Below are 26,420 nucleotides of genomic sequence, written 5' to 3' on the forward strand. Positions count from 1 at the left end.
TCTTAAAAAAATAGAATTATGTCATCTTATCTGTGATTAAAATGAAAATCATGTCATCTTAGCTGTGACATTACCTCAAAATGACATTCTACTAAAAATATAAAATTACATCACCATAAAATTTCAGCAGTTTTGGTATTGGCTTTGCATTTTGCAGGTTTTATACTCCTTCCGTTCAATTGAGGATGCCCCACTTTCTTTTTTGATTTGTTTCAACTAAGGTGATTCATTACTAAAAATAGAAACACATTCTTTCTACTTTATTTTCTTTTTTACTTTACTCTTTCCACTTCATACACAAAATAAAGTGCATACTCCTTGGCGCCTTGGCGTGGAGGGAGTACTAAATTGGAAAAAGAGGGGAGGTAATGTGACAATGTCATGCCATTTTTCTTGAAATAATATGGAGTACACTACTTATAAACAAGTATTCCTACTATTTAAATGGAGTATTAATTTATAATTAAGGTTGTAGTTAAATTCATTCAGCATACATAGAAAAAAGATTCTAGCACTCAAACTACCTATTGAACAATATATAACTAGATTTATGACACAACAAAAAAAAAATAGTACAAGTATTTAATTAATACTACTACTACTAGTCTAAATTATGTTGCACACGATTTTTATATTAGTAGTACTAATTTTAGTGAGGAAAGAGTTAGAGAAAGAGAAGGGAGTGAAGTGTTGGAAAGCTAATAACAACAGCTTCCTCCACAACTCCTACAAACACTACTCCTCCGCCCGCCGCCGGCAAAATCCAAGCTTGACGGCAAAACCCTAGACCCTTTTCCGTCGTGAAGACAGAAACACAGCCCTCGCATTTCCCCACGTCATGTCTTAGCTGATTCTTCTCCATTTTACTCATTGCTATTACTCTCATTCACGAGCTGCAATGCGATCGTCTCTTCTCCTCTCTCGCATCCGCCATGAAAGAAGCCGCCTTTTCCCCTTCCGCTTCTCTATTTCTCAGTTTCACGCCCTTCTCTCCTCGCGCGAGCCGGAGAAGGAAAACACTAATTTCCAAGAGAATAAATTTGTTGATTCCGATTATGATTTTTCTCGCCCCCAACAGAGGAGCTCCGCCGCTTTAGGGCATTTTCTAGCGGCCAATTCTCGGTCGAGAGCTGTTCCTCCGATTTTGCCCGGTTCTAATTTTCTCCGCACGGCTCCCTTCACAAGAAGTCAAGTCATTTTTTTTTGTGGTTTCCGTTTTGGCAGTGTTTGCGGTTTTTGTAATTAATAGTGGTTCTGTATTCAGGTTTTCTCACAAGAGCTAAGAAGATTGAAAAGATTGAGAAGATTGGAGTTATTGATCATGGGTATTTTCTATTTTTACTGATTTTACTTTGTCTTGATTTCGAATTTCAATTGTTTCATAATTGAGTTTGTGGCATTAAAAGTTTAAGTTATCACATTTTTAGAGATTGAGGATGAAAAGACAGTATGTGAAGTGGACTATAGCTTATTTAAGTATTACTCCATCTCTTTAAGCATTCTTGTTGCTTTCCCCATGCATTTGAATTAGCCATAACAAAAAGATTAGGATATCACTGATCCCTCAGCTATTAGGTGTTTGGCATAGTTTGAAGTTTGAACCTTTTTCCAATGCCAGTTGTCAAGGGCATGTGATGGTTGTTGACCTATTTGAGTCTTTGGACTGAATGCTTCCTCTCCTTTTTACCGGTTAATGTTATTGTTATTTTTTCTAATGTGACATTGTTCCTTTAGTCAGCGAGCTGTCACAACTGCACTCTGGTGCAACTTTCTTGTTTTCTCTCTCAAATTTGGGGTCTGGTTGTCTACCTCGAGCCATGTGATGTTGGCTGAAGTTATTCATTCAGTTGCAGATTTTGCAAACCAGGTACTTAACTTTGTTTCTTGGTGTTCTTTGTTCAGTGGTAGTGATTTTTGCCCATCTATTATTGAACCCTGTGGCTGTGAAATTAATAAACAGTGTCCTTGTTCATGCCTAACAGGCTCTTCTTGCTTATGGTTTAAGTAGCTCACGCCGTGCACCAGATGCTCTCCATCCGTAAGGTTTCCTTTGATATGTCCATCTATATATTGTTGATAAGTTCTTAGCCTTGTGTAGAGAGTTTTATGTGAGTTTTGAGGTGTCTAAAACTTAGAAGGACCTTTCCAAGTAGTTCGCAAAAACTTCTCCATGTTTTGCTTTCTAGTACCTTTAAGCCTTGACAGGACTTGTCTAATTTAATTGTTTTTCTGATCCAAAGTAATGATTATGTAATGGTTCTGTGAAATGTTAACTTATTGTATCGTGTAAGTAATTCTGGACTTTATACATGTCATGATGTGGGGCTGAATTTTGTCTATAATTATACAGATATGGTTATTCCAAGGAACGGTTTGTCTGGTCTTTGATTTCTGCTGTCGGTATATTTTGTCTTGGTTCTGGTGCCACGATTGTTCACGGAGTTCAAAACTTATGGACTTCTCAGGTGACCAAACTCGAAGCTCATTATGGAACACCAAATGTTTAATTTTCTTATAATCTCAAAATGGCATTACTTGCTTAATGCTATATAATGTGTCTTTATTGATTGGTATTGTATCTCTTCAGCCCCCTGAACACATAGAGTACGCTGCTCTAGTGATCACTGGTTCTTTCCTTATTGAAGGTTAATGTCTTCATTATTTGCTATGATTCAGAGAGCTTCTCTTGTTTATCTACCGTTCCCACTTTTTTCTTGTGACTGAAGAGAATCTTTCTCAGGTGCATCCCTCATTGTTGCCATCCATGCTGTTAGGAAAGGTGCTGCTGCAGAAGGAATGAAAGTGAGGGACTACGTCTGGCGTGGTCATGATCCAACAGCTGTTGCTGTCATGACAGAGGTAGATTTTTAGCTGTCCCATTCATTTTCATGACTTTAAAAGTTCTATACTACATTTGTCACGCCCGCATTTTCTAAGGATAGAAAATATGGTTGATCGCGACTAGGGGAGGATTAAAGAAGCGGGGAAGAAAGGGGAAAACAACACAACTCAACCATAGCCCGAAACAAATGAGAATAGCTCAAATAAAATCATAGTATCTCAACAATCAACAACTCAAAAGAAACAATATTTAGCGGAAGCATTTCGAGAGTAGAATAATGCTATGTATGAAGACACAACATATTCTAGACATTTGATAGACATTCTTCACTTTTATGCTCAACACCCACCGCGCTCATCACTGCTCAACCTGCATATTTTTTTAAAAAGAAATGCAGGGCTGAGTACTTGATGCACTCACTGGACTCATGCCGAAAACATTTTATAAAAAGTATTTATCATGCCACCATTGAGTGACCTTGGGGTTTTAACTTTAGAAATCGCCCAAGACACTAAAATCTTTTCCATTGTAAAATTTGGTTGATCAACCATTTTCCCATAGCTATCTCCCATATCTGATCCATTGATGACAAGGAACGTGGCCACATTCCAAGTCACTAGATCGGCCGACCCAAAAGACGGCTCACGATCTCCATAGGTGTACACTAGACTGAATAGGGACTCACTCCCTAGACAGACCCGAATTCGATTATCCATTGATGGCAAAAGCCACATCAGATAGGTTCCATAGAATAAAACAAAAACGGCATGACAAATATTCATATCATTTTCACATAAAAATATACTTAGGGCATTGCCCTTATTTAAAAAGAAAGTCCACCTTGTTTGCTTAATTCCTTAACTTGAATTTTCCTTTTCGATCTTACTTCGCTTACGGAGATCACCCTTTCGCAATAAAACAAATAACATGCTAATTAGACGTTGAGAAAAACATTAACTTAAAAACAATGCATGCATCCTACGTGCATCCTTCGTCTTTTCCTTGATAAAATTTCCATTGTTCGCGCTCATCCCCGATAATTAATTTATTCTAGCCATCATTCGTGTATATACATATCTTCCAAACCCAAAAATACACGTATCAAATCCCCACTTTAAAACTACTATACACAACCTAATTGGGCCCATCCAAAAAAATAATTAGTAGAATTAAACAAAAAGAAAAGGAGTCAGCAGCATGTATTTACTCCCCATCCATCATCAACGTATCTCTCTTCCTTTTTATTTCAAACACAACAACTCTCCCTCTATCTCAAATCTTCACTCTCTGCCTCTGTAAAACTCACGCCCTCTCACTCTCTATCATTCTTCTAAAATTCACAAATCATCTCTCAAATTTTGGTGTCTCAATTTAGGAACTACAAATCCCCAAAAATTAGAAGCACAAAGCTGACATCTTTCTCCCTCTCGATCTCTCCTCGCCATTGATAAAACTCGCCGCCGCAAGCTCAGTTCGGCAGCTGCTGTCAAAACACTACCGCCGCTGTTCCTCGGAGGACTTCACCGATGTCGCGTGGGTCGCCGTTCAGCCGCTGCTGCCGTCGCCGTTCGGTAGGCATCTCTGCCGTCGCCCCGATGCCGCTGCGTCGCCGCCGTTCGCCGGGGTTCGAGAGCAGCCGCTGCTGTCCGTCCAATCCAGCCATTGTACCGCCGAGATCGGCAGCCACGATTTACCCCGTAAATTTCCGATTTAAAACTTGCAGACAAGTTCTTACTTTGATTTCGTGAAATTAAAGTTCGATTCTTTGATTCGGTTTTGTTTTGGTTTTCCAATTAGAGATTTATTTCAGATTCCATGAGATGCACAAGAATGGAATAGGAATGAGGTGGAAGAAGTGTATACCTGCTGTTGGTGAAAGGTTTGGCTGGCAAAGATTGTATTGTCAGCCCTCCTTGAACTTGATCCGATGGGAATTGATTTGAGGAATTGATTGGGTATATATAGGCAAAACTGATAGATATTGATAGATTTGGTGGTTGGAGAGATTTTAGGTAAGATGAAGATATGGGGAAATCGTTTATTGATGGGTTTGGAGAAATATATTTGACCAAGTCAACTATGAAAAGATTTAATTAGATTACTTTGATTTTTTTTTCTCCTTTTTTTTCGGGGTGTTACAACATTAGCATAACATATTCTTAGTGTAATGCTTGGGAACATTTTTCGTTGACAATTACATTTTTCAGTGCCAATGCTTATGCTTGATAACATTAATTCAAGTTTAGTTTAATCAACTCAACGGGTATAATATGTCGATGGAGTCATGGAGATCATACATAAATTTGCTATCTTCTGCTTAGCTAAACTGAATAAGATAGAGCACAAGAGGACTCTCGAATTAAAATCCCAGCAGTCCCTGGACGCTTCACTACTGCTAAAATTTAACCAACTTAGGAATAATATTTAGGGATGCATTCCTCTCAAGATAATTACGTGCTCTACAACCCCTTGTAATGAATGCTAATCATGTGCATGGTTCAGGACGGTGCTGCTGTTACTGGCCTTCTCATTGCTGGTGCATCGTTGGTGGCTGTGAACACCACAGGAAATGCAATTTATGATCCTATTGGTTCAATCATCGTAGGAAACCTTTTGGGAATGGTAATGTGTTCTTTAATTTTTTCGCTAGAGAAAAAAAATGTCAGTGTCTTTAACAACCTTCACTGTATAAGCTGCCAGTTCTGCAGTTTTGAAGATATTAACTGCAAGTTTGACTTGAAAAGAAATTGGCTGGAACTTTTACTTTCTACAAGTAGAATTAGTGTTGTGTCTATGAAGTATGATTGTACTTTCTATTTGTTTCCTCATGCTTGCTGATATTTTGAAGAACTGTGTGCCTTTCTTGGACCTAACCTGATGTCAAATGTAATGCAGGTTGCAATATTTCTGATTCAGAGGAATCGTCATGCTTTGATCGGCAGAGCGATTGATGATAACGATATGAAAAGAGTGCTCCATTTTCTGAAAAATGACCCGGTACAGCCCCTCATCTCACTACTTACTGTGACCAACAGGTTCAGTGTCTAAATTTGAGAATCCCCTGCTGTAGGTTGTGGATGCAGTGTACGACTGCAAAAGCGAGGTGATTGGACCAGGGTTTTTCAGATTCAAGGCTGAAATAGGTGACAGTTTACAAATTTTCATAGCACTACAACTTTTATTATTAGAATTGCATTAAAAAGAAAAACTTACCTTGGTGAATATCTGGAACTCAATGTATGATTATCAAATGTTGTTGCAGACTTTAATGGTGTGGTATTGGTGCAAAACTATCTAAGCAGAACCGGTCGTGAAGAGTGGTCTAAGCAGGTAATTCCATTAGGTTACTTCCCCCCGTTTCCAGAGCTTCTCTTTTCTGTTGGCCGGAAAACGCATATATACTACCATATCAAGTACCTCTATTCTGGCTTTGTCATTTAGTTATACGCATGTTGAGTTTAAATTACAGTTTCGGGAGGCTGCCAAGGAAAAGGATGATTCGGCAATGTTCAAGATCATGTCGAACTACGGTATGTGATAAGTAGTACTGTATGATTGATAATAGAATATAGAAGGTTAAATGAAAAGGGTGTGACATAAACAGGTGAGGAGGTGGTGACAGCTCTTGGAAGTGAAGTAGATCGCCTAGAAAAGGAGATTCAAGAAATTGTTCCTGGGATTAGACATGTTGATATTGAAGCACACAACCCTATTGTTCCTCCTCCACCACCATCACCATAGTTGTTTTTTGCTTCTTTTAAATTGTAACCATGGATTCTGTAAACCAAATTCATGCATGTTTTTTTGGCTTTTGGGCTGTGTGAGAAAGAGATGTGAATAGTATTGAGAGTCAAACATTTCCTTTTAATATAAGTCTCCAGGGCAAATAGGCAAATAGCATTTAACCTTGATGCTTTTGACATTCAAATTTTGACAAATTGATCAATCCAATCTCAATCCTTTCGTTGCAAAATGTGCAATTCCTCGTGTAAATTTGCCACATCATCCAGTTTTGTTTTGGATCAATTTCAATCCACATAACATCAAAATATAAACCAGACTTGAATTATAAGAACACAAACCACATTAGAAGTACTTATTTCGTCAAAACGACATTCATTTTAATTTAATTACTTTATTACTTCGATTTTAATGAAGATTTTAGGAGTACTTATTTCGGGGTCACTTTGTTTTTACTTTTTACCTATCCTCAATATTTCAGTTTCGTCCTCTTATTATTCTGATATATTATTTCAACAAGTTGTGGTAGCGATAAATAAATTAAAAAATTCTTACTTAATAATGGAATAATTTCATCAAACTAAAACACAAAGAATCTGTAGGCATTTGAATAAACCATAGATTATCTCATAGTATGAAGAATTAGAGCACAAAAATATCTCGACAACAAAAAGAACAATTGGAAGACTTGTTGATCTTACAAGAAGAACCAAAACCACAAAATGCCCCAAAAATACTACGGTCCAAGAACCTAGTTCATCCTTCTGATGAGCTCGTTGATGTAATCTTCACGGTTTCCGGCATCTCCACCTTCGACATAATGATTCCTCTTTCTCTGCAGACCACCCAAGGGTGCAGAAAGTTGGAACGGCCAGAGGAAGTTGTTGGCTTCCTTAAAGTGAGGCCCAACAGTCAAGATCTCATGGATAAGGTCTTCGATGCAGATGATACCGTGCTTTCCAAGTGTCTGGAAATAGGAAGTGCATCAGTGAAAAATACCTAAACAAAGAGAAGAAGCCTGTGTCTGAAACTAACCTGTTCAATGATCGAGTTGTCTGTCAAAGCAATGCGCTGCTTGTTAACCTTGCCGAAACCCCTCTTGTATATCAGTTCTCTCACACTCTTCAAGTTGGGATACCTGAAAGCAAGAGCATTCTAAATAGGTCTGCAAACTTGAGAAGGAAACTGCTGTCAGGGCAACAGTTTTAGTAATTAGAAGCATACCCAAAAGTCACATATGGTTCAACCCTGTGCAACATATTCACTGTTGCCTTGTTAACTTTTAGGAACACTCCATTAAAAATCTGCATCCACAAGATTGAAATCATATTAGTGTCAGTGTGCAATAAAAGTGAGTAATGGACTAGAGATATATCAACACTCAACAATCATCATGTAATATGTACAATAAACTCAACTTTGTCTTAATCTGATGAACTAGCATAAACATTAACTTTCAGTCAATTCTATCATCAATCAACACAAAAAGGAGGCCAACTGTCTAACTGCTCACCTAAAAGGTTTGATCTTCAACCATGGTAATGTAAAATAACCACAACACAAAGATAAGGCATAAATCTTAAGAAACTTTAACATACAAACAAAAGGAAAAAAGAAGATATTGAACATAACCTGTCTTAGACGCAGCAGCTGCAAAATCTTCTTTGTTGTTGGATGCATTGCATTAATACTGAGGCAAAAAGGAGGGCAAGTCAGACAATGTTCTATGCAACACTAATCACAACACTCCAAATAACACAAGTCCATACCCACGAATGCGAATGATGAACAACAACTTAGCTTCTGGATTCACATAGAATCCTCCTTTCAACCTCGCCTCACGCTTCAGCTGAATGAGCTCCCTTTCCTAATGCAAAATAAACAATGGGAGTTAAGCAAACGACCAAGTGGTAAAATAACCCTAAAATAGAAAAAAGTCTCCAATAACACCTGCGCTGCATACTGCTTTGCATAGTCCTTGGCTCTGTTGTAAATCAGCTTCCTGTTTGCAGACTTCTTTTCCTTGAGAGCAGCAACCTCCTGCTTTTTAACTAATGCCCATTCCTCTGCTCTCTTCTGTTTCTTCAAAACAGACTCCGGAACAATTTGTCCTCCCTTCTCAGCCATACTAAAAACAAAACAAAACAAAACAGAGCTCATTGCTTCTTCCAATCATAAACACTTGTAATCCTAACATTTGCACAACCAATACCCTATGCAGAACTAAATTATCTCTACCAAAATAAAATACTAGTATTTCAGCACCGAAAAAATTCAAGCAAAATCCTATACATAAAAGAAACCATATGCCAATAACGATCCAAACAAAAGCAAAATGCTGGACAAAAGCTATATAGAAATTTCTACTTGGTGAGATGAGCTAATACACAAAAGTGAATCTCCAAAAAATAATCACAAAGCGCGTGAAAATCACAAATGCACAAAAGGAGAAAGACAAATACATCAGTTCAGATCAAACAAATATCCATACACATAAACACACAATAAATCGAAAATGAATTGAGCTTACGGTGGCGTTGGATGAAGTTTTGGTCCAAACGGCGATGACGAAGACAAAATTTCAGTTCAGCTAAATAAGAGCTAGGGTTTTAGCATATCCAATTTTTTTTTGGGCCCAATTACTGATGTGAAAATTTAAATATCTTTGGGCCGTTGATGTAATGAATACGTGATTCTTTATATCTTGGGCTGGAGTGTGGATCGAAAATATTACATAAAAATTGGCCTACGTTTTTGGGATTTATTTTATTATAAATTAAAAATTTAACTAAATATACACCATTCATTTCTTACATTTATTTTGGACTTATCAATGTGTGTGTTTCCCTTTTATATACTCCATTAAATTAAAATCGAGGTGGAAACAAAGTTATATAGTGCGTAGAGAATTGGATGACAAATTTTGGTGGGGTGAATGATAAAAAGTTGTTTGATCAGAGCAGGTAACATTGTCACACTTAGTTACGATGGTTCCCTTGTCCCTCCCTGCCCCTATGCCTATCATACCTCTAGTCGTTGCTGCCTTCACTATCATTTTCATTCATTTCCTTCACTCTCACTTTCATTCAAACTGAAACTTAAGGGCATTAGCAATGGGGGGCCCTGTGGCGCGCCACGTCAGCAGTTTTATCCTCCTACCTCCCCACCTGCAGTGGGGCGTCATAAGGCGCGCCACGTTATCATTTTTTTAATTTTTACAAAATCCATACGAATTTTTAAAAAATAATACATTAAAATACGAATTTCAAAAACTGAATTTCATTTAATAAAAATTAATACATTACAATGCGAATTAAAAAAAACGCAAACTCAGCGACGGCGGTTACGAGCCCACACTTCTTCAATCATGTCGCTCATGAGCTGCGCATGCTCCTGTTGGTTGCGCATTGAGGCCTGTCTAGATAGAACCTCTTCGAAGCCTAACGGTAACCCTCTATCGGGTGTGTCGATCGATGTGCCGGAAGAGCTAGATGCACGGTCGTCTTCATTCCAGTCGGTGATGCTTCCGCCTTCACTCTCGACTATCATGTTGTGCATGATTATGCACGCATATATGACATCGGCGATTACTTCCTTGTACCAGAAACGAGCCGGCCCTAACCTGTCACGCCCGCATTTTCTAAGGATAGAAAACACGGTTGATCGCGACTAGGGGAGGATTAAAGAAGCGGGGAAGAAAGGGGAAAACAACACAAATCGACCATAGCTCGAAACAAATGGGAATAGCTCGAATAAAATCAGAGTATCTCAACAATCAACAACTCAAAGAAATGAATATTATCTTAGTGATACAAGAACTCAAAAGAAGGACAACTACTTAGCGGAAGCATTTCGAGAGAAGGAATATGCCACGTGTGAAGACATGACACATTCTAAACACTTAATTTCTTCAACGGTCTTGCTCAACACCCACCGCACCCGTCACGCTCAACCTGCAATTTTTAAAAGAAAAGCAGGGCTGAGTACTTGATGCACTCAGTGGACTCATGCCGAAAACATTTTATAAAAGTATTTATCATGCCACCATTGAGTGACCATGGGGTTTTAACTTTAGAAATCGCCCAAGACACTAAAATCATTTCCATCGTAAAATTCGGTTGATCAACCATTTTCCCATAGATGTCTACCATATCTGATCCATTGATGACAAGGAACGTGGCCACATTCCAAGTCACTAGACCGGCCGACCCGAAAGACGGCTCACGATCTCCATAGGTGTACACTAGCCTGAATAGGGACTCGCTCCCTAGACAGACCCGAATTCGATTATCCATTGATGGCAAAAGCCACATCAGATAGGTTCCATAGATAAAACAAAACACGGCATGACAAATATTCATATCATTTTTGCATAAAAATATACTTAGGGCATTGCCCTTATTTAAAAAGAAAGCCCACCTCGAAAGCTTAACTCCTCAAACCACTTCCTGTTCTCACCGCAAACAACGTGCACAAATTCACCCTTTTCAAAATAACATGATATGCAAAAATTAGACTCTGCAAAATAATAAATTTAACAGTGCATGCATCCTAAGTGTGTGCTCAATTTATCCCTTTCTCTTTTCTTAGCAAAACCTCATATCTCAAACTTGTTCCAACGTCACTCTGAAAATTAAGAAATCAGACTCATCAATTATATACAACAGTCCCAGACATCATTCGAAATCTTTTGATAATCACTAAACTGATATAAGCTAATTATGTAAATTCCAACCACACATAAATTTAAATTGCCCAACTCAATAGGTCATTCCTATTAAATCGAACTAAAGTATGAAAAGAGTCTGTATCTTAAAATACTCCCAAACACCATACGTCAATACTACCTACCCACACCTATCTGCTTCCCAGCAACTCAAAACAAAGAAAAAATAAAAAGGCAGTACGTATACCCCAACAACTACGCCTATTTCTGTATCACAGAAGAACCAAACAAGCTAATTAAATAAACAATTTCATAAATAAATAAAAATACTCCTAATCCAACACCGCGTGAAAACAGAAACAACAAATAAAAGAATTGAGCAAAAACTTTCAACATCACACGTAAACTCTCTACCCACACATGTCTACTTCCCACATTGCCCAAAACAAAGAAAATAAAAAGGCATCACATATACTCCCAAATATTACTAACACGCCTTCTTCTTCCATCCTCTTTCTCTCTCAAATTCTTCTCTAAAACTGTGACTAAACACCCAAATGGTGATGCCTCCTCTCCTCTCTTAAATCTGCACCAGCAGCCGCCGTCCAGGGCTGCTGCAAATCACTGCCGTCACCGCATCTTCATCGCCGAGCAGCCCCGCTTCGCACAGCAGGTAAGTCCAATCCCCTTTTCCCCATTTTAAACCCCCCCTTTTTTTTATAAGATTCCAAATCTGTTTTTCACAATTTCTTTTCTTTAAGTTTAGAAGTGGTTCATAGGGCCAAAAATTACTGCAGGTAGATTCAAGATCGTAACTTTAGCACCAATGCATCATTCGTCAAGTTTCAGAAATTCCTAGTTAAATCCAGATTTGGCAGTGAACTAAAGTGCTATGTCATGGAATGGGATGCAGGAGATTCACAAAAAAAAAATGGATATACCTTTGGAAAGAGGAGAACAAATTGAGATTTGCAGGGAGGATTTGGGTTCACAGACAGGCTGCTCGATTTTTTTTTCCTCTCAACTGTGACAAGAAAAAAATATGGTGCTATGGGTTTAAGATCCAGATAGTTGTATACACTGAATTGAAGTGGAAGATTATACCTTTGTTGGAAGGGAAGAAAACTGCAGGAACGATAGGTTGTTGAGATTGTGGGAGGAAAAGTATAAATAGAGTTAACAAAGTATTTTGTTGGAGATTTTTAAGGAGAGTAGGAGATATGGAGAAAACCGTATAGTAATGGGATTGGGAGATATTTATTTGACTCAATTTTGACTGCAGGAGAAATACAATAATTTTTTTAATGTTTCGGCTTCTTAAAAAAAAAATTCCATAGGCTCTCAAAATAAAACGGAACGATAGTTGGCTAAAAAAAATTCGACAGTAATCCAAAAGCAACTTAAAGAAATAAGGGAAAGTCGGGCGTTACAATTTACCCATCTTAACAAAAATTTCGTCCCGAAATTTGCAAAAATATAACTAAACGTTTCCTAGTACTCTCCATCTTATCTTCAAATTCTCAAGAGTATTCCTTGCAACCACAATGTTACTATTGGTTTGGGGGTGGAGCTGGGTCTCCTCTTGGGTCGGCTTGAATTGCTTGAAGTTGTGGGCGTGGTCCTTGGTCGTTTTGCCTTACACCTACTCCAACATTCTTACTTGGGCAATCTCTAGAGAAATGGCCATTTCCACCACAGTTGTAGCATCCATCAAACTTGAGTCTACACTCTCCACGGTGGTTCCTAAAGCATATAGTGCATGGAGGAATCCTAGGTCGGAAATTACCCCTCTGATTGGGAGCAGTCTGGATATGTTGTTGCCTCTTATTTTCATATGGACCCTGATCCCCATCCCATTTCCTCTTGTCTTGAGAGTTATGTTGTTGTTGTGGTGTTGGTGGTGTAGGATTCGCTACCGTCTCATCCTTAGGCAGTGCCTCTTCCACATCTAAAGCGCAACTCAAAATCTCAGAGTATGTAACTCCTCTACGGCTGGCCACGGCTACTCTTATTTCGTGTCTAAGGCCAGAACGAAATTTTTCAGCCATTTTCTCATCTGTGTCTACTAACTCGGGCGCATATCGGGTCATTTCACAGAGAGCACGGTCGTACTCCGTCACCGTCATGCTTCCTTGTTTTAGGGTGTGGAACTCAACTATCTTTGCCCGTCTGTAGCTCATGGGAATGTACTTGTTGTACACCTCCTCCTTGAATTCATTCCATGTCAGCGCCTCACGGCGTGCGGGGTTCATTGTCCTTCGCTTAGTATCCCACCAAAAATCGGCAGGCCCAGTTAATTGAAAAGTCACACAAGCGAGACGTTCCCTATCTGTGCACTCCATAAACTCGAATATACGCTCGAGGGCGCGTATCCAGGCCTCTGCCTTTGGTGGCTCTCCAAGTCCATCAAACTGTGGTGGGTTTTGCTTAAAAAATGTCTTGATGTATCCTTTTTCTTGAGGTGGAGGTGGGGGTGGTGGTGGTGGCGGGGGTTGATTTCCAACACTCTCCTCGGACCGTTCCTCCCCATTGCGCCCTACTCGTGGACCACGTCCACGTCCGTCTCCACGTCCACGTCTCGGTGGCATTCTGTTTCATAGGCACACGAGTTAGTACGGTTGTTCATATTCCAACTTCACCACTTTCATATCTTTTCATACATCATAATACTGACTTCTCTCCTCATTCTTCGATTTTCCTTGCCTCGTATTTTTGATAAATTAGGGATTCGCCCCACACTTTCAGATTGTCGTTCATTTTTGTCACTTGGGAAAGTGATAGATTATCTCAACTTAAAACTACGGTTTGCGTGTATTCGATCTAGCCAACAACATAAGCACTCTATGTTCGCCACATACTTCATCATCTCTCATCTCAACATCTACCACAATTAACGTCATTCATACCACAAGATAAACACACAACATTTTCACATCTCATAGCTAAATACTTTCGCACCTCACATTTGCATTCATAAAATTTTGACACAAAAGCTTTCTTCAAACTCTTTCACACTTTCCTAAAATTTCCACATCTCACTTTTAAAGTAAAAGTTTTGACTCAAAACTAAAATATACTTTCGCATCAACTTTCATCCATCGTATAAAACACTCCATAGAATAACGCATCATACTTTGCACCTCATAACATAAATATTATCACACTTCCATAGCTCAATTTTCCAAACGAGAAAGTTAAAACTATTTTTCTCGAAACTCAAAAATTTTCGAATAATTCATAAACACAGTATTTCCATTGATCAATTTTCTTTTCATAAAAGATAAATCACCCCATTGCATAACATACATCTTTCTATCACCGTAGATTTTCATCTTCTCGCAAAACACACACACACACCTATATATACCATAGCTCCTCTATCCCATTGTAAAAACATACTTTGTTTTCATAACCATAGCTCTTCTCATCTCATTTCCTGAAAACTTTCTCATAAAGATTTTTTTTTCATAAAAACAATTACCTCTTTCTTGATTGAGCGCGGCGAAGCGGGATGTTGAGCCTTCAATGCACAATTATTATTATCATTATTATTTTTATTATTATCATTATTATTATTATAATTATTATTTTAGTCTAGAGAAACAAGTCTAGACTAAGTCAGAAAAAGACTCTCGGGTCCAGAGCGGAAAGAAAAATTGCTCTGATACCACTTTGTCACGCCCGCATTTTCTAAGGATAGAAAACACGGTTGATCGCGACTAGGGGAGGATTAAAGAAGCGGGGAAGAAAGGGGAAAACAACACAAATCGACCATAGCTCGAAACAAATGGGAATAGCTCGAATAAAATCAGAGTATCTCAACAATCAACAACTCAAAGAAATGAATATTATCTTAGTGATACAAGAACTCAAAAGAAGGACAACTACTTAGCGGAAGCATTTCGAGAGAAGGAATATGCCACGTGTGAAGACATGACACATTCTAAACACTTAATTTCTTCAACGGTCTTGCTCAACACCCACCGCACCCGTCACGCTCAACCTGCAATTTTTAAAAGAAAAGCAGGGCTGAGTACTTGATGCACTCAGTGGACTCATGCCGAAAACATTTTATAAAAGTATTTATCATGCCACCATTGAGTGACCATGGGGTTTTAACTTTAGAAATCGCCCAAGACACTAAAATCATTTCCATCGTAAAATTCGGTTGATCAACCATTTTCCCATAGATGTCTACCATATCTGATCCATTGATGACAAGGAACGTGGCCACATTCCAAGTCACTAGACCGGCCGACCCGAAAGACGGCTCACGATCTCCATAGGTGTACACTAGCCTGAATAGGGACTCGCTCCCTAGACAGACCCGAATTCGATTATCCATTGATGGCAAAAGCCACATCAGATAGGTTCCATAGATAAAACAAAACACGGCATGACAAATATTCATATCATTTTTGCATAAAAATATACTTAGGGCATTGCCCTTATTTAAAAAGAAAGCCCACCTCGAAAGCTTAACTCCTCAAACCACTTCCTGTTCTCACCGCAAACAACGTGCACAAATTCACCCTTTTCAAAATAACATGATATGCAAAAATTAGACTCTGCAAAATAATAAATTTAACAGTGCATGCATCCTAAGTGTGTGCTCAATTTATCCCTTTCTCTTTTCTTAGCAAAACCTCATATCTCAAACTTGTTCCAACGTCACTCTGAAAATTAAGAAATCAGACTCATCAATTATATACAACAGTCCCAGACATCATTCGAAATCTTTTGATAATCACTAAACTGATATAAGCTAATTATGTAAATTCCAACCACACATAAATTTAAATTGCCCAACTCAATAGGTCATTCCTATTAAATCGAACTAAAGTATGAAAAGAGTCTGTATCTTAAAATACTCCCAAACACCATACGTCAATACTACCTACCCACACCTATCTGCTTCCCAGCAACTCAAAACAAAGAAAAAATAAAAAGGCAGTACGTATACCCCAACAACTACGCCTATTTCTGTATCACAGAAGAACCAAACAAGCTAATTAAATAAACAATTTCATAAATAAATAAAAATACTCCTAATCCAACACCGCGTGAAAACAGAAACAACAAATAAAAGAATTGAGCAAAAACTTTCAACATCACACGTAAACTCTCTACCCACACATGTCTACTTCCCACATTGCCCAAAACAAAGAAAATAAAAAGGCATCACATATACTCCCAAATATTACTAACACGCCTTCTTCTTCCATCCTCTTTCTCTCTCAAATTCTTCTCCAAAACTGTGACTAAACACCCAAATGGTGATGCCTCCTCTCCTCTCTTAAATCTGCACCAGCAGCCGCCGTCCAGGGCTGCTGCAAATCACTGCCGTCACCGCATCTTCATCGCCGAGCAGCCCCGCTTCGCACAGCAGGTAAGTCCAATCCCCTTTTCCCCATTTTAAACCCCCCCTTTTTTTTATAAGATTCCAAATCTGTTTTTCACAATTTCTTTTCTTTAAGTTTAGAAGTGGTTCATAGGGCCAAAAATTACTGCAGGTAGATTCAAGATCGTAACTTTAGCACCAATGCATCATTCGTCAAGTTTCAGAAATTCCTAGTTAAATCCAGATTTGGCAGTGAACTAAAGTGCTATGTCATGGAATGGGATGCAGGAGATTCACAAAAAAAAATGGATATACCTTTGGAAAGAGGAGAACAAATTGAGATTTGCAGGGAGGATTTGGGTTCACAGACAGGCTGCTCGATTTTTTTTTCCTCTCAACTGTGACAAGAAAAAAATATGGTGCTATGGGTTTAAGATCCAGATAGTTGTATACACTGAATTGAAGTGGAAGATTATACCTTTGTTGGAAGGGAAGAAAACTGCAGGAACGATAGGTTGTTGAGATTGTGGGAGGAAAAGTATAAATAGAGTTAACAAAGTATTTTGTTGGAGATTTTTAAGGAGAGTAGGAGATATGGAGAAAACCGTATAGTAATGGGATTGGGAGATATTTATTTGACTCAATTTTGACTGCAGGAGAAATACAATAATTTTTTTAATGTTTCGGCTTCTTAAAAAAAAAAAATTCCATAGGCTCTCAAAATAAAACGGAACGATAGTTGGCTAAAAAAAATTCGACAGTAATCCAAAAGCAACTTAAAGAAATAAGGGAAAGTCGGGCGTTACATAACCATTCACATAATCTAACCCCACCCCAATTCCCGATTCCTAATACACTACACTAGACTAGTCAAACTCCTCCCCTCAACCATTTCACTTCTTCTACTTCGCCACCAACCATAAACCTAAACCACTGCTTGTCCTTGCCATACTTCCCATCGTCATCATCTTTTTATTCATCGATCAATATCATACTAGAAAATTATTTACGTCATCCATGCACCAAGATCCTTCTCCACACCATTAATTTGAAATTTTAGTTAGAGCTACAAAATAAACTGAACATGAAACAAACAAAACTTGGATCAATTAGAATATCTTAAACAACAACCATATTCTTTGTCTTCTCTACAATTATTAGGTTCAGTATTGGATTTAATATTTGAGCATACAAAAGTATTGATTGCAGTATTCATTTGTCAAGCAAAATGAGCAGTTTCTTTTAATATAATTTTGTTGCAAAAACCAACTATTTGAATCTTTCTAATCTCTGTATTTTATTTTATGTTCACTACTTTGGTCAATTATTATTTTCTTATACTAGTATTGTTTAACTTGTAACGAGAAGAGTATTAGATTAACGAGGAGTTTCCTTTTTTAACAAATTGAAAAACAACAACTACTACTAACTAGGAGTAATTGATAGAATTGATGCCGATGAGATGGCTAAAATCAGCAAAACCAATAATAACGGATTACATATTACTACTACAATTCTGTTCATATACATGCAATGCAATGAAATGCAATGCGCGGGAAAATCTGCGAAGCTGCTGCGTAATGGTGATCTTCACCCTTATAAATCCTGGATCGAATTTGTATGCAAAGCATCGTAAAAGTGATTGGGAAATTGGTTTGAAATTAGTAAATCTTTCCCGAATTTCAGCTGTTTTTGAACGGTATGGCGGTTGATTCGGATTCCTAGAATTTCACAACCATTGGCCGAAAATTTGGTGGGGAGAGAGAGAGTAATCAGTATACGCTTTGTGTTAACAAACACAAACGAAGCTAGCAGTGAGCGACGATTCTGCTCCGTTTCGATCGAGTTTCTCCGACGACCGATTTTCGTATCCTCGTTTGTGTTTCAGGGAGCAATGACCACCGGCGACGAAGACGAAATTCACCATGACATCGACCGCGACCTCGAGAGAGGCGCGCCATCGGAGGAATCAGCCTTTTCCGACCCTTTCGACATCGCCCACACCAAAAACGCCTCTCATAATTTGCTCAAGCGCTGGAGGGTAACTATTTCTAATGCAATCAATTATTCATCTAAATTAATTCTTACTACTCCACTGTTTTTCCCTTTATTTATATACTAGTAGTATTTAATTGCTGATTTGCCAGTCTTGGCCCTTTCCAGCAATCAGCTCTTGTGCTCAATGCTTCTCGTCGCTTTCGCTACACATTAGACTTGAAAAGGGATGAAGAGCAAGAAAAGAGAAGAAGAATGATCAGAGCTCATGCTCAAGTCATCCGGGTACTACATTAATAAGCACCTCATGAAATGATGAAATTTCACTTCTTTTTTTACTTACTTGCTACTCATCTGGTAATTGTAGGCTGCATTGCTCTTTAAATTGGCTGGACAGCGAGCCATCACTTAGTTCTATTGCATTATTCTTCCCCAATGTTTCTGGATCATTAACACTACAAGTGCATTAGTTCTTGTATAATAAATGGACCAATACTGCTGCAAGATGAGTACTACTACAATTTTGCATTCCCAAGGTTCTATTAGGGCATGCACTTCTACACTCTGGGTTCCTCAGCTTTAACTAGCAATTAAATAGTGCTGCTTGAAAAACTTCTTGGTAGATTAACCACATCTTTTTTGGTTTCAGTGTTAGGCACAGCTGTGGTTCCTCCATCTCCGTCTGGGATTTATGGAACACCCGAACAGCTTGCTTCAATGAACAGAGAACACAAAATTGCTGCGTTCGAACAATATGGGGGGGCAAGATTCCCTTTTCCCTTTACATCTCTTTAGCTATCTTCCATCACGTATGGCTCAGTTATTTAGTTTTGCATTGTTCCATTTGTTCAGGTTAAAGGCATATCAGGTATGCTACGAACAGACGTTGAAACAGGGATTACTGGTGATGATGACGAGTTCGCACAGAGAAGAGATGCCTTTGGCTCAAACACTTATCCTGTGAAGAAGGGGAGGACTTTCTGGGTAAAGTTTTACGCAGATTGTTACTTTGGTGTGATTATGCATCGATTGGAACTGTAAGTTTATAGTATACCTATTCAATTATGTATTCTAATGTCCTTGCATTTCATTTTGTGTAGATGTTCCTATGGGACGCCTGGCAGGATACAACTCTCATTATTTTAATAGTAGCAGCTATCGCATCTTTGGCTCTTGGGATAAAAACTGAGGTAACCGTAGAATACAGAAGTACATAAGTCCATTTTCACCATTAAGTGCTGTCCTATTATTCCAACTTTTTATAAACATAGTCTTAGTCATATGACATACCATTTGGAAATTTCATCCAAACGTGGTTTGAGAAACTTAAAATAATGCTATATCATTCTTGCAGGGCATTAAAGAAGGATGGTATGATGGAGGAAGCATCACCTTTGCAGTTCTTCTGGTTATTATTGTTACAGGTTATCAAAATACTTCTTATAAATTTACTTTGAACTGTGGTTCCCTTTGGTTGAAGCATTCTACCTTTCGTCCTTCTGTTCCTAGTAGTTTTTAGAGAATTTTTTGCTTAAGTTTACCATAATGGGAAACTATATTTTGGTATGCAATATGGCTGACATTTGTGCTGTCTTATTCTTTATATGCATCTATTCTTCAGCAACTAGTGATTATAGGCAGTCCCTCCAGTTTCAAAATTTAAATGAGGAAAAGCGAAATATTCAAGTGGAGGTAATTTTAGGCAATGAAGCTATATATTTCCACCTGCTTCTTCTTTTTTTGGGGGGTTTTAGATAAGGTGAATGATGATGTATATACTCATGAGAAAAACTGAATAGGTGATTAGAGGAGGTCGGAGAGAGAAGGTTTCCATATACGACATTGTGGTTGGGGATATCATACCTCTGAAAATAGGAGATCAGGTCACAAATAATTTGATTCAGTTGTTTTATCATTCATTATCTAAAAGTTACTTGCCATAATATGTACAGGTTCCTGCTGATGGGTTAGTTACGACTTCCCATTCTCTTGCCATTGATGAATCCAGCATGACTGGAGAAAGCAAGATTGTAAGCTGGTTAGATATGTTGCTGGTTACTTTTTAGATCATTAATCTAATATTTCTCATGTCTCATGCCACTATGCAGGTTCATAAAGACCAAAAAACTCCATTTTTGATGTCGGGTTGCAAGGTGGTAGATGGTGCTGGAACTATTCTGGTAATATTACTATAACTTTAAACACCCATTAACCGGACATTCTGAATAACACAGATATTTTCATTGAGGGTGTGTATGCGATCATGTGAGTTTGTTTTCCTGTTTAAACACTTCCAGATGCCTAAGGCCACTGCAACACCATTTTCAGCTAATATAGAGTGTATGAAACTGATTGATTTATACTAGTCTTTTATAAATGATTGATATAACTATGTATTTTACTATGACTTGCAAAACACATATAATAAAACAAACACACGTGTCTTTGCAATGCCACTGTCCTACGCGGTTGTGTAATAGGCGCTAAGTTGGTCAAAGCGATCTTTACTTTGTTTATCAGAGTATGTAGAGAAATACTATGTTACATCTATGATGACTATTAATTTTCATATTACTCGATGATAATTATTTATTACATGATTGTATTTTAGGTAACTGGTGTTGGAATCAATACTGAATGGGGATTGTTGATGACTAGTATATCAGAAGATAATGGTGAAGAAACTCCTCTGCAGGTAATTAGTGGATAATGGTCGTGTAATAACTGTATGTCGTATGGCAGTTATCATACTAAGGATCCTGGTGAAATTTACAGGTTCGTCTGAATGGTGTGACAACTTTCATTGGCATTGTTGGTCTCACAGTAGCTTTCTCTGTACTCGTCATACTCTTGGCTAGGTAATTTGGGCTTTGTTACTGGGATCTTGTGATGTGGTCACATTGTATTGACAATTAATTGCCCCAGATATTTCACTGGGAATTCGAAAGATCCTGATGGAACTATTCAGTTTGTTAGTGGGAAGACCAGTCTCGGCCACACAATTGATGGTGTTATACATATTATAACTGCTGCAGTAAGTTTCTTCTTTCCGGAATGGAAATGAAAAACATTTAGATTTTCTTTTCTATTTATTGACTGAGCTCATATTTTTTAGGTAACAATAGTCGTTGTTGCGGTCCCAGAAGGGCTTCCTTTGGCTGTAACCCTGACGTGAGTATGAAAAATGTTACCTACATAGAATTATATTACTGGTGCTAATGTAATTTATATATTTTGAAACTGTAACAGCTTAGCATACTCCATGAAAAAGATGATGGCCGACAAGGCTTTGGTATGTAAAATTTTCTGTTGTTTCCAGATCTCTAATTAAATCAGCTATGTACATTTTCTTTATTATACGATATCTATAAACTTGATACCCAGGTGCGCAGGCTCTCGGCCTGTGAAACTATGGGATCTGCAACAACCATTTGCAGTGATAAGACTGGAACTTTGACTCTGAATCAGGTGATTTTCAATAGTATACCGAGATCTATCAAAAAAACTGGATGCATTTTTCATCAGGCTCTCGGCGCACTACATTTTGATACAGATGACTGTAGTTGAGGCTTATGTTGGTACAAGAAAAATTGATCCCCCTGAAGATAGCTCCCAGTTGCCTGCATCAGTTTCCTCTCTGCTAGATGAGGGACTAGCTCAGAACACTTCTGGAAGTGTATTCTTATCTAAGGTATTCTTCCTCAGCTTTCAAGTGCTTAAACATACTCAAGTCATAAGGGGCTAAGGTTGCCACTGTTATGTACTCCATTTTGTTGCATATTCAATGAGAGGTTAAAAGAATGCAAAAATAGCTGTCTTTCTTCCTGGGTAGCACATGATGCATTTACAAGATTTCAGTCTAACATTTTTTTGCAAAGTTTCTTCTCGTCTCATCAGTTTAGCTACAATATGTGATTTCAGTAGGAAATCACATACTCATATATTTTTGTCATGCTGAGCATAGCATGCTGAGATCTGCCTTCTTGTTTTTGTCATGTTACATACTCATATATTTTTGTGTGTATTTCTAAGGATGGTAAAGTTGAGGTGTCTGGAACTCCCACTGAAAAAGCCATTCTTCAGTGGGGTGTCAAGGTACTTCTGGCCGTGCTCTAGCATCAATTCTTCAGTTTCCATCTCGACTTTGTGATCAACTTTCTCCCCTTTCCCTTTTCAGTTGGGAATGAAGTTTGACAATGTGAAATCTGAATCCATAGTTCTCCATGTATCTCCTTTTAATTCTACCAAAAAACGTGGTGGTGTTGCTGTTAGACGGCTGGTAAGTGATCCATATAGATATTTGATTAAATTGTATGTAAGTTATATTGTTTATTCTTTCACAATAATCTGATCTCTGTGTACTAAAGACCATAGTCTGAGAGTCCTCAAAGTTCAGAATCCATTAAAAACATAGGAAATTGTTAAAATATTTGAGCAATGTGTAAAAATAGCCGATTTTTCTCATTCTTCAAAAAAAATATTTGAGAAAGTATTTCTTCTTGACTTGGCAGGCTGGATCCCAAGTTCATGTGCATTGGAAGGGAGCAGCTGAGATTATCTTAACTTCATGCTCACAGTATATTGATGTCAATAATTCTTTGCAATCAATTGATAATGATATGGTAGGTAGGTAGTATGATATAAAATGGTCCAAGTAAGGTTAAAATGTAGATACTTACAGAAGTGTGTAACACCTTATTCAGGATTTTCTTAAAGATGCTATTAATACAATGGCCGAAAAAAGCTTGAGGTGTGTTGCTGTTGCTTATAAAACATTTGAAGCAGACATGGTTCCAACAGGTCAAGAGCAGCTGTCACAGTGGACTTTACCAGAAGATGATCTTGTTTTGCTGGCTATTGTTGGTATTAAGGTAGCTAACTTGCACTTCCTGTTTCTGTAGCTGTAAGTTCTATCTATTTCTGAATGTAACATTTATATGTGTCCCATCATTGAGCCTGTTGCATGCTTACCAACAATTCCTTCCTGTACAACAGTAGTTTTGGTTATTTGCATACTTTCTAATACCAAATACAAGCCTCTTGTCTTATGGCATCATTTCACTGTATATTCAATATTTTTGTAATTAAATAGTTGTATTTCAAACTTTGTTATGCAGGATCCTTGTCGTCCAGGTGTCAGAGAAGCAGTGGAACTATGCACGCATGCTGGTGTTAAGGTATCAATTTTGTATGTGAGAGCTTCAGACATGAATACTCATTGTAAGCTACTTAAAGCATTCCTTTTTCTCCATATAGACACTTCGTTTGCACCACAGCCAACTATATACTCTAGTTTTTAATGATTTGCAGCCCACAAATTTGCTTAACAAAGGTAAAATAAAGCATGATTTGCTAAACTTCTGGCCAATGTAATCCTTTGGTATATAATCCTTAGTCTCGAATTCTTAACACGGTGCAGAAGCACTAGTAGCTAGAAGTTTTAACTGGTTTTAGGATACTGTTATGGAATAAGACACAGGGCATACTGTTTGCTGTTTTCTGATATAAAAGCAGGACATGATGTGTTTTACAACCATTAGGTGCGTATGGTAACTGGAGACAAAATTCAGACAGCGAAAGCAATTGCTCTGGAGTGTGGTATCCTTTCATCAAATGCAGAAACTGGTGAACCCTACGTTATGGAAGGGAAGAGATTCCGCGAGCTGCCTGAGAGAGATAGAGAAGAAGCTGCAAAATTGCTTTTGGTATGTTTTTATCGAGAAGACCTCTCGATTTTGTTAGCAAACTATGCTTTATACAAATGACTAATAAGCATTATGTTTGATAATTAACAGGTTATGGGAAGGTCTTCTCCGAATGACAAGCTTCTACTCGTTCAGGCACTGCGTAAGCAAGGGGAAGTTGTTGCTGTCACAGGAGATGGAACAAATGATGCTCCTGCACTCAATGAGGTCTGATGAGCTTTTATCATGCTTTTCATAATGTTTAAAACCTGCCTCCTACATTCTTTTGTCTGAGATGTGAAAATATATAGTATATGAGAAAAACTTTAGTTATAGATGATTCTATCAGCGTCAATTACTCATTACTTAGTGTATTTGTAGGCTGATATAGGCCTTTCCATGGGTATACAAGGAACTGAAGTTGCAAAAGAAAGCTCAGACATCATTATTTTGGACGATAATTTTGCTTCAGTTGTAAAAGTTGTTCGATGGGGACGCTCTGTATATGCAAATATCCAAAAGTTCATCCAGTTCCAGCTCACAGTAAATGCTGCAGCTTTGACAATTAATGTAGTTGCTGCAATTTCTTCTGGTGATGTTCCTTTGAATACAGTGCAGGTGCAGTATCTCTCTTACACCCTAAACTTGTTTCTTGATGTCTGATGTTATAGTATCTTAGACACTTCATTAGACCTAAACTTAGTTTTGTCATACTTCACGTGCTCGTACTTATATGCAGCTTCTCTGGGTTAACCTTATCATGGATACTCTGGGAGCTTTGGCACTGGCTACGGAACCACCAACTGATCATCTTATAGACAGATCTCCAGTTGGTCGAAGGTATGAATTTTCAACCCCAAGTAATTTAGAACTCGATAATTTGGTACACATAAGGTCACTAGGCTGCAAGGTTAAACTTTTGAAACATACTATATCTGTACATTACTCTTTTCTAGATTTTTCAACCGCATAGCTATATCTGTTGAGAATACGATCCGTTGTTTACTTGTTCACACATTGTTCAGGGAATCTCTAGTAACAAATATAATGTGGAGGAACTTGCTTATCCAGGTATAATTTAGTTTCCAGTGAATTGGCTTTTGTTCTTTTTATTTAAGATAAAAAGGATTATAGATAAACAATCCCAGTCTACCTTATCTGGTGCAGGCTATATATCAAATATCAGTACTCCTTGTTCTCAACTTCGAGGGGTCAAGTCTTCTCAAATTGAAGAATGACAACATACAACATGCTAACATGGTTAAAAACACTGTGGTATTCAACGCGTTCGTCCTCTGTCAAGTAAGTGCAATCTAATCCAAGCGTATGCATCAGATATGCTAGGCTTTTTTCTGAATAAATTTTCTATTCATCTGATCATTTACAGATTTTCAACGAGTTCAATGCACGGAAGCCAGACGAACTTAATGTCTTCACAGGTGTGACCAAAAACCACCTCTCACTGGAATAGTTGGATCTACATTGATACTACAAGTGAGTGCATACTATGATATAAACATATTTTGAAATTCTAGTTTCTATGGAAACTAACATACTAATTTTTCTTTCTTATTTTTTTTTCTGGAACCAGATAATCATCATCAATTTCCTTGGGAAGTTTACCTCGACAGTGAAGCTTAGCTTTCAACAGTGGTTGATATGTTTTCTAATAGGCATTATCAGGTTTGTCTATTTGTACTTACCATGAACGACGGTTAGTGCTACTCGTAATCTGCTACATTTGTCTAACATCTTCTCTCTTGCAGCTGGCCTCTGGCTGTAGCCGGTAAATTCATCCTGGTCCCCAAAACGCCGCTAGGCAAGGTCTTCGTCAAGCCATATCAACAGTGCATTGCTGCTCGTGAAGCACGAACGTGACAAGGCCTTTATGGCGAGTGCGGTCATGAGCAGCAATGCTACAAAATCGGCACATTATAGTATTGTTTTAAATAAGTGTATTGTGGCATGCTAGCAAACTGAATCTTGATTGATTGATATATTTTCCATCTATACAATGTTGCTGGTTCATTTACTTGCACTGAATTATCTTTACATCCATTCCTGTCACTTACAATATACTGTAATTCATTGTGTTCTGTTTTCTTATTTTGGAAAATCCAACTCTTAAAAGTATTCTTTGATATAGTAAGT

General features: G+C 38.0%; 3 protein-coding genes across 5 annotated transcripts; 2 read left to right on the forward strand and 1 right to left on the reverse strand.

Annotated features, from left to right (window-relative positions):
* The first annotated feature begins 647 nt into the window (after positions 1-647).
* On the forward strand, positions 648-6,770 carry LOC121797774 (metal tolerance protein C4-like). 3 transcript variants are annotated; one of them, XM_042196485.1, is made up of 13 exons: positions 648-1,187; positions 1,265-1,325; positions 1,735-1,867; positions 1,983-2,038; positions 2,351-2,465; positions 2,588-2,645; positions 2,741-2,859; positions 5,345-5,464; positions 5,738-5,839; positions 5,913-5,985; positions 6,105-6,172; positions 6,312-6,372; positions 6,447-6,770. In XM_042196485.1, exons 1-13 carry the CDS (start codon positions 899-901, stop codon positions 6,581-6,583), a joined length of 1,392 nt encoding a protein of 463 aa, XP_042052419.1. In that variant the 5' UTR covers positions 648-898; the 3' UTR covers positions 6,584-6,770. The 3 variants fall into 3 exon arrangements, with proteins under 3 accessions (XP_042052419.1, XP_042052420.1, XP_042052421.1); XM_042196487.1 differs by having other exon boundaries at positions 1,170-1,187; positions 1,739-1,867; XM_042196486.1 differs by having other exon boundaries at positions 1,045-1,325; positions 1,739-1,867.
* Positions 6,771-7,164: 394 nt separating this feature from the next.
* LOC121801473 (60S ribosomal protein L7-2-like) lies at positions 7,165-9,242 on the reverse strand. The gene is made up of 7 exons (XM_042200972.1): positions 9,114-9,242; positions 8,534-8,711; positions 8,353-8,450; positions 8,216-8,273; positions 7,808-7,887; positions 7,619-7,721; positions 7,165-7,550 (listed from the first exon to the last, which is right to left on the reverse strand). The coding sequence occupies exons 2-7, from the start codon at positions 8,708-8,710 to the stop codon at positions 7,335-7,337; spliced, it is 732 nt and encodes a 243-aa protein (XP_042056906.1). The 5' UTR covers position 8,711; positions 9,114-9,242; the 3' UTR covers positions 7,165-7,334.
* A 10,249-nt stretch (positions 9,243-19,491) lies between these two features.
* Positions 19,492-26,301, forward strand: LOC121797699 (calcium-transporting ATPase 9, plasma membrane-type-like). Its single transcript, XM_042196376.1, is given in 29 exon segments — positions 19,492-19,569; positions 19,686-19,775; positions 19,940-20,009; positions 20,207-20,277; positions 20,385-20,468; positions 20,538-20,615; positions 20,694-20,765; positions 21,197-21,280; positions 21,361-21,443; positions 21,511-21,619; positions 21,701-21,756; positions 21,835-21,877; positions 21,970-22,053; positions 22,139-22,276; positions 22,618-22,680; positions 22,763-22,864; positions 23,097-23,207; positions 23,289-23,456; positions 23,703-23,762; positions 24,126-24,290; positions 24,381-24,497; positions 24,651-24,887; positions 25,009-25,109; positions 25,295-25,340; positions 25,437-25,571; positions 25,657-25,723; positions 25,726-25,763; positions 25,861-25,952; positions 26,036-26,301. Coding segments are annotated over 28 exon segments (2,676 nt in total). The 5' UTR covers positions 19,492-19,569; the 3' UTR covers positions 26,148-26,301.
* The last annotated feature ends 119 nt before the right edge of the window (positions 26,302-26,420 follow it).

The sequence above is a fragment of the Salvia splendens genome, chromosome 4 (assembly GCF_004379255.2).
Source record: "Salvia splendens isolate huo1 chromosome 4, SspV2, whole genome shotgun sequence".
NCBI classification, from domain to species: domain Eukaryota; kingdom Viridiplantae; phylum Streptophyta; class Magnoliopsida; order Lamiales; family Lamiaceae; genus Salvia; species Salvia splendens.

Bases quoted from the DNA above. Each gene is read 5' to 3' on its own strand.
- LOC121797774 (XM_042196485.1), top strand. From the start codon at position 899: ATGCGATCGTCTCTTCTCCTCTCTCGCATCCGCCATGAAAGAAGCCGC. The intron at 1,326-1,734 runs GTATTTTCTATT...TTGTTCCTTTAG, and splicing joins ATTGGAGTTATTGATCATGG to TCAGCGAGCTGTCACAACTG. The intron at 2,646-2,740 runs GTTAATGTCTTC...AATCTTTCTCAG, and splicing joins TGGTTCTTTCCTTATTGAAG to GTGCATCCCTCATTGTTGCC.
- LOC121801473 (XM_042200972.1), bottom strand. From the start codon at position 8,710: ATGGCTGAGAAGGGAGGACAAATTGTTCCGGAGTCTGTTTTGAAGAAA. The intron at 8,274-8,352 runs GTATGGACTTGT...TTTTTGCCTCAG, and splicing joins TTCATCATTCGCATTCGTGG to TATTAATGCAATGCATCCAA. The intron at 7,722-7,807 runs GTATGCTTCTAA...TCTTGCTTTCAG, and splicing joins GAACCATATGTGACTTTTGG to GTATCCCAACTTGAAGAGTG.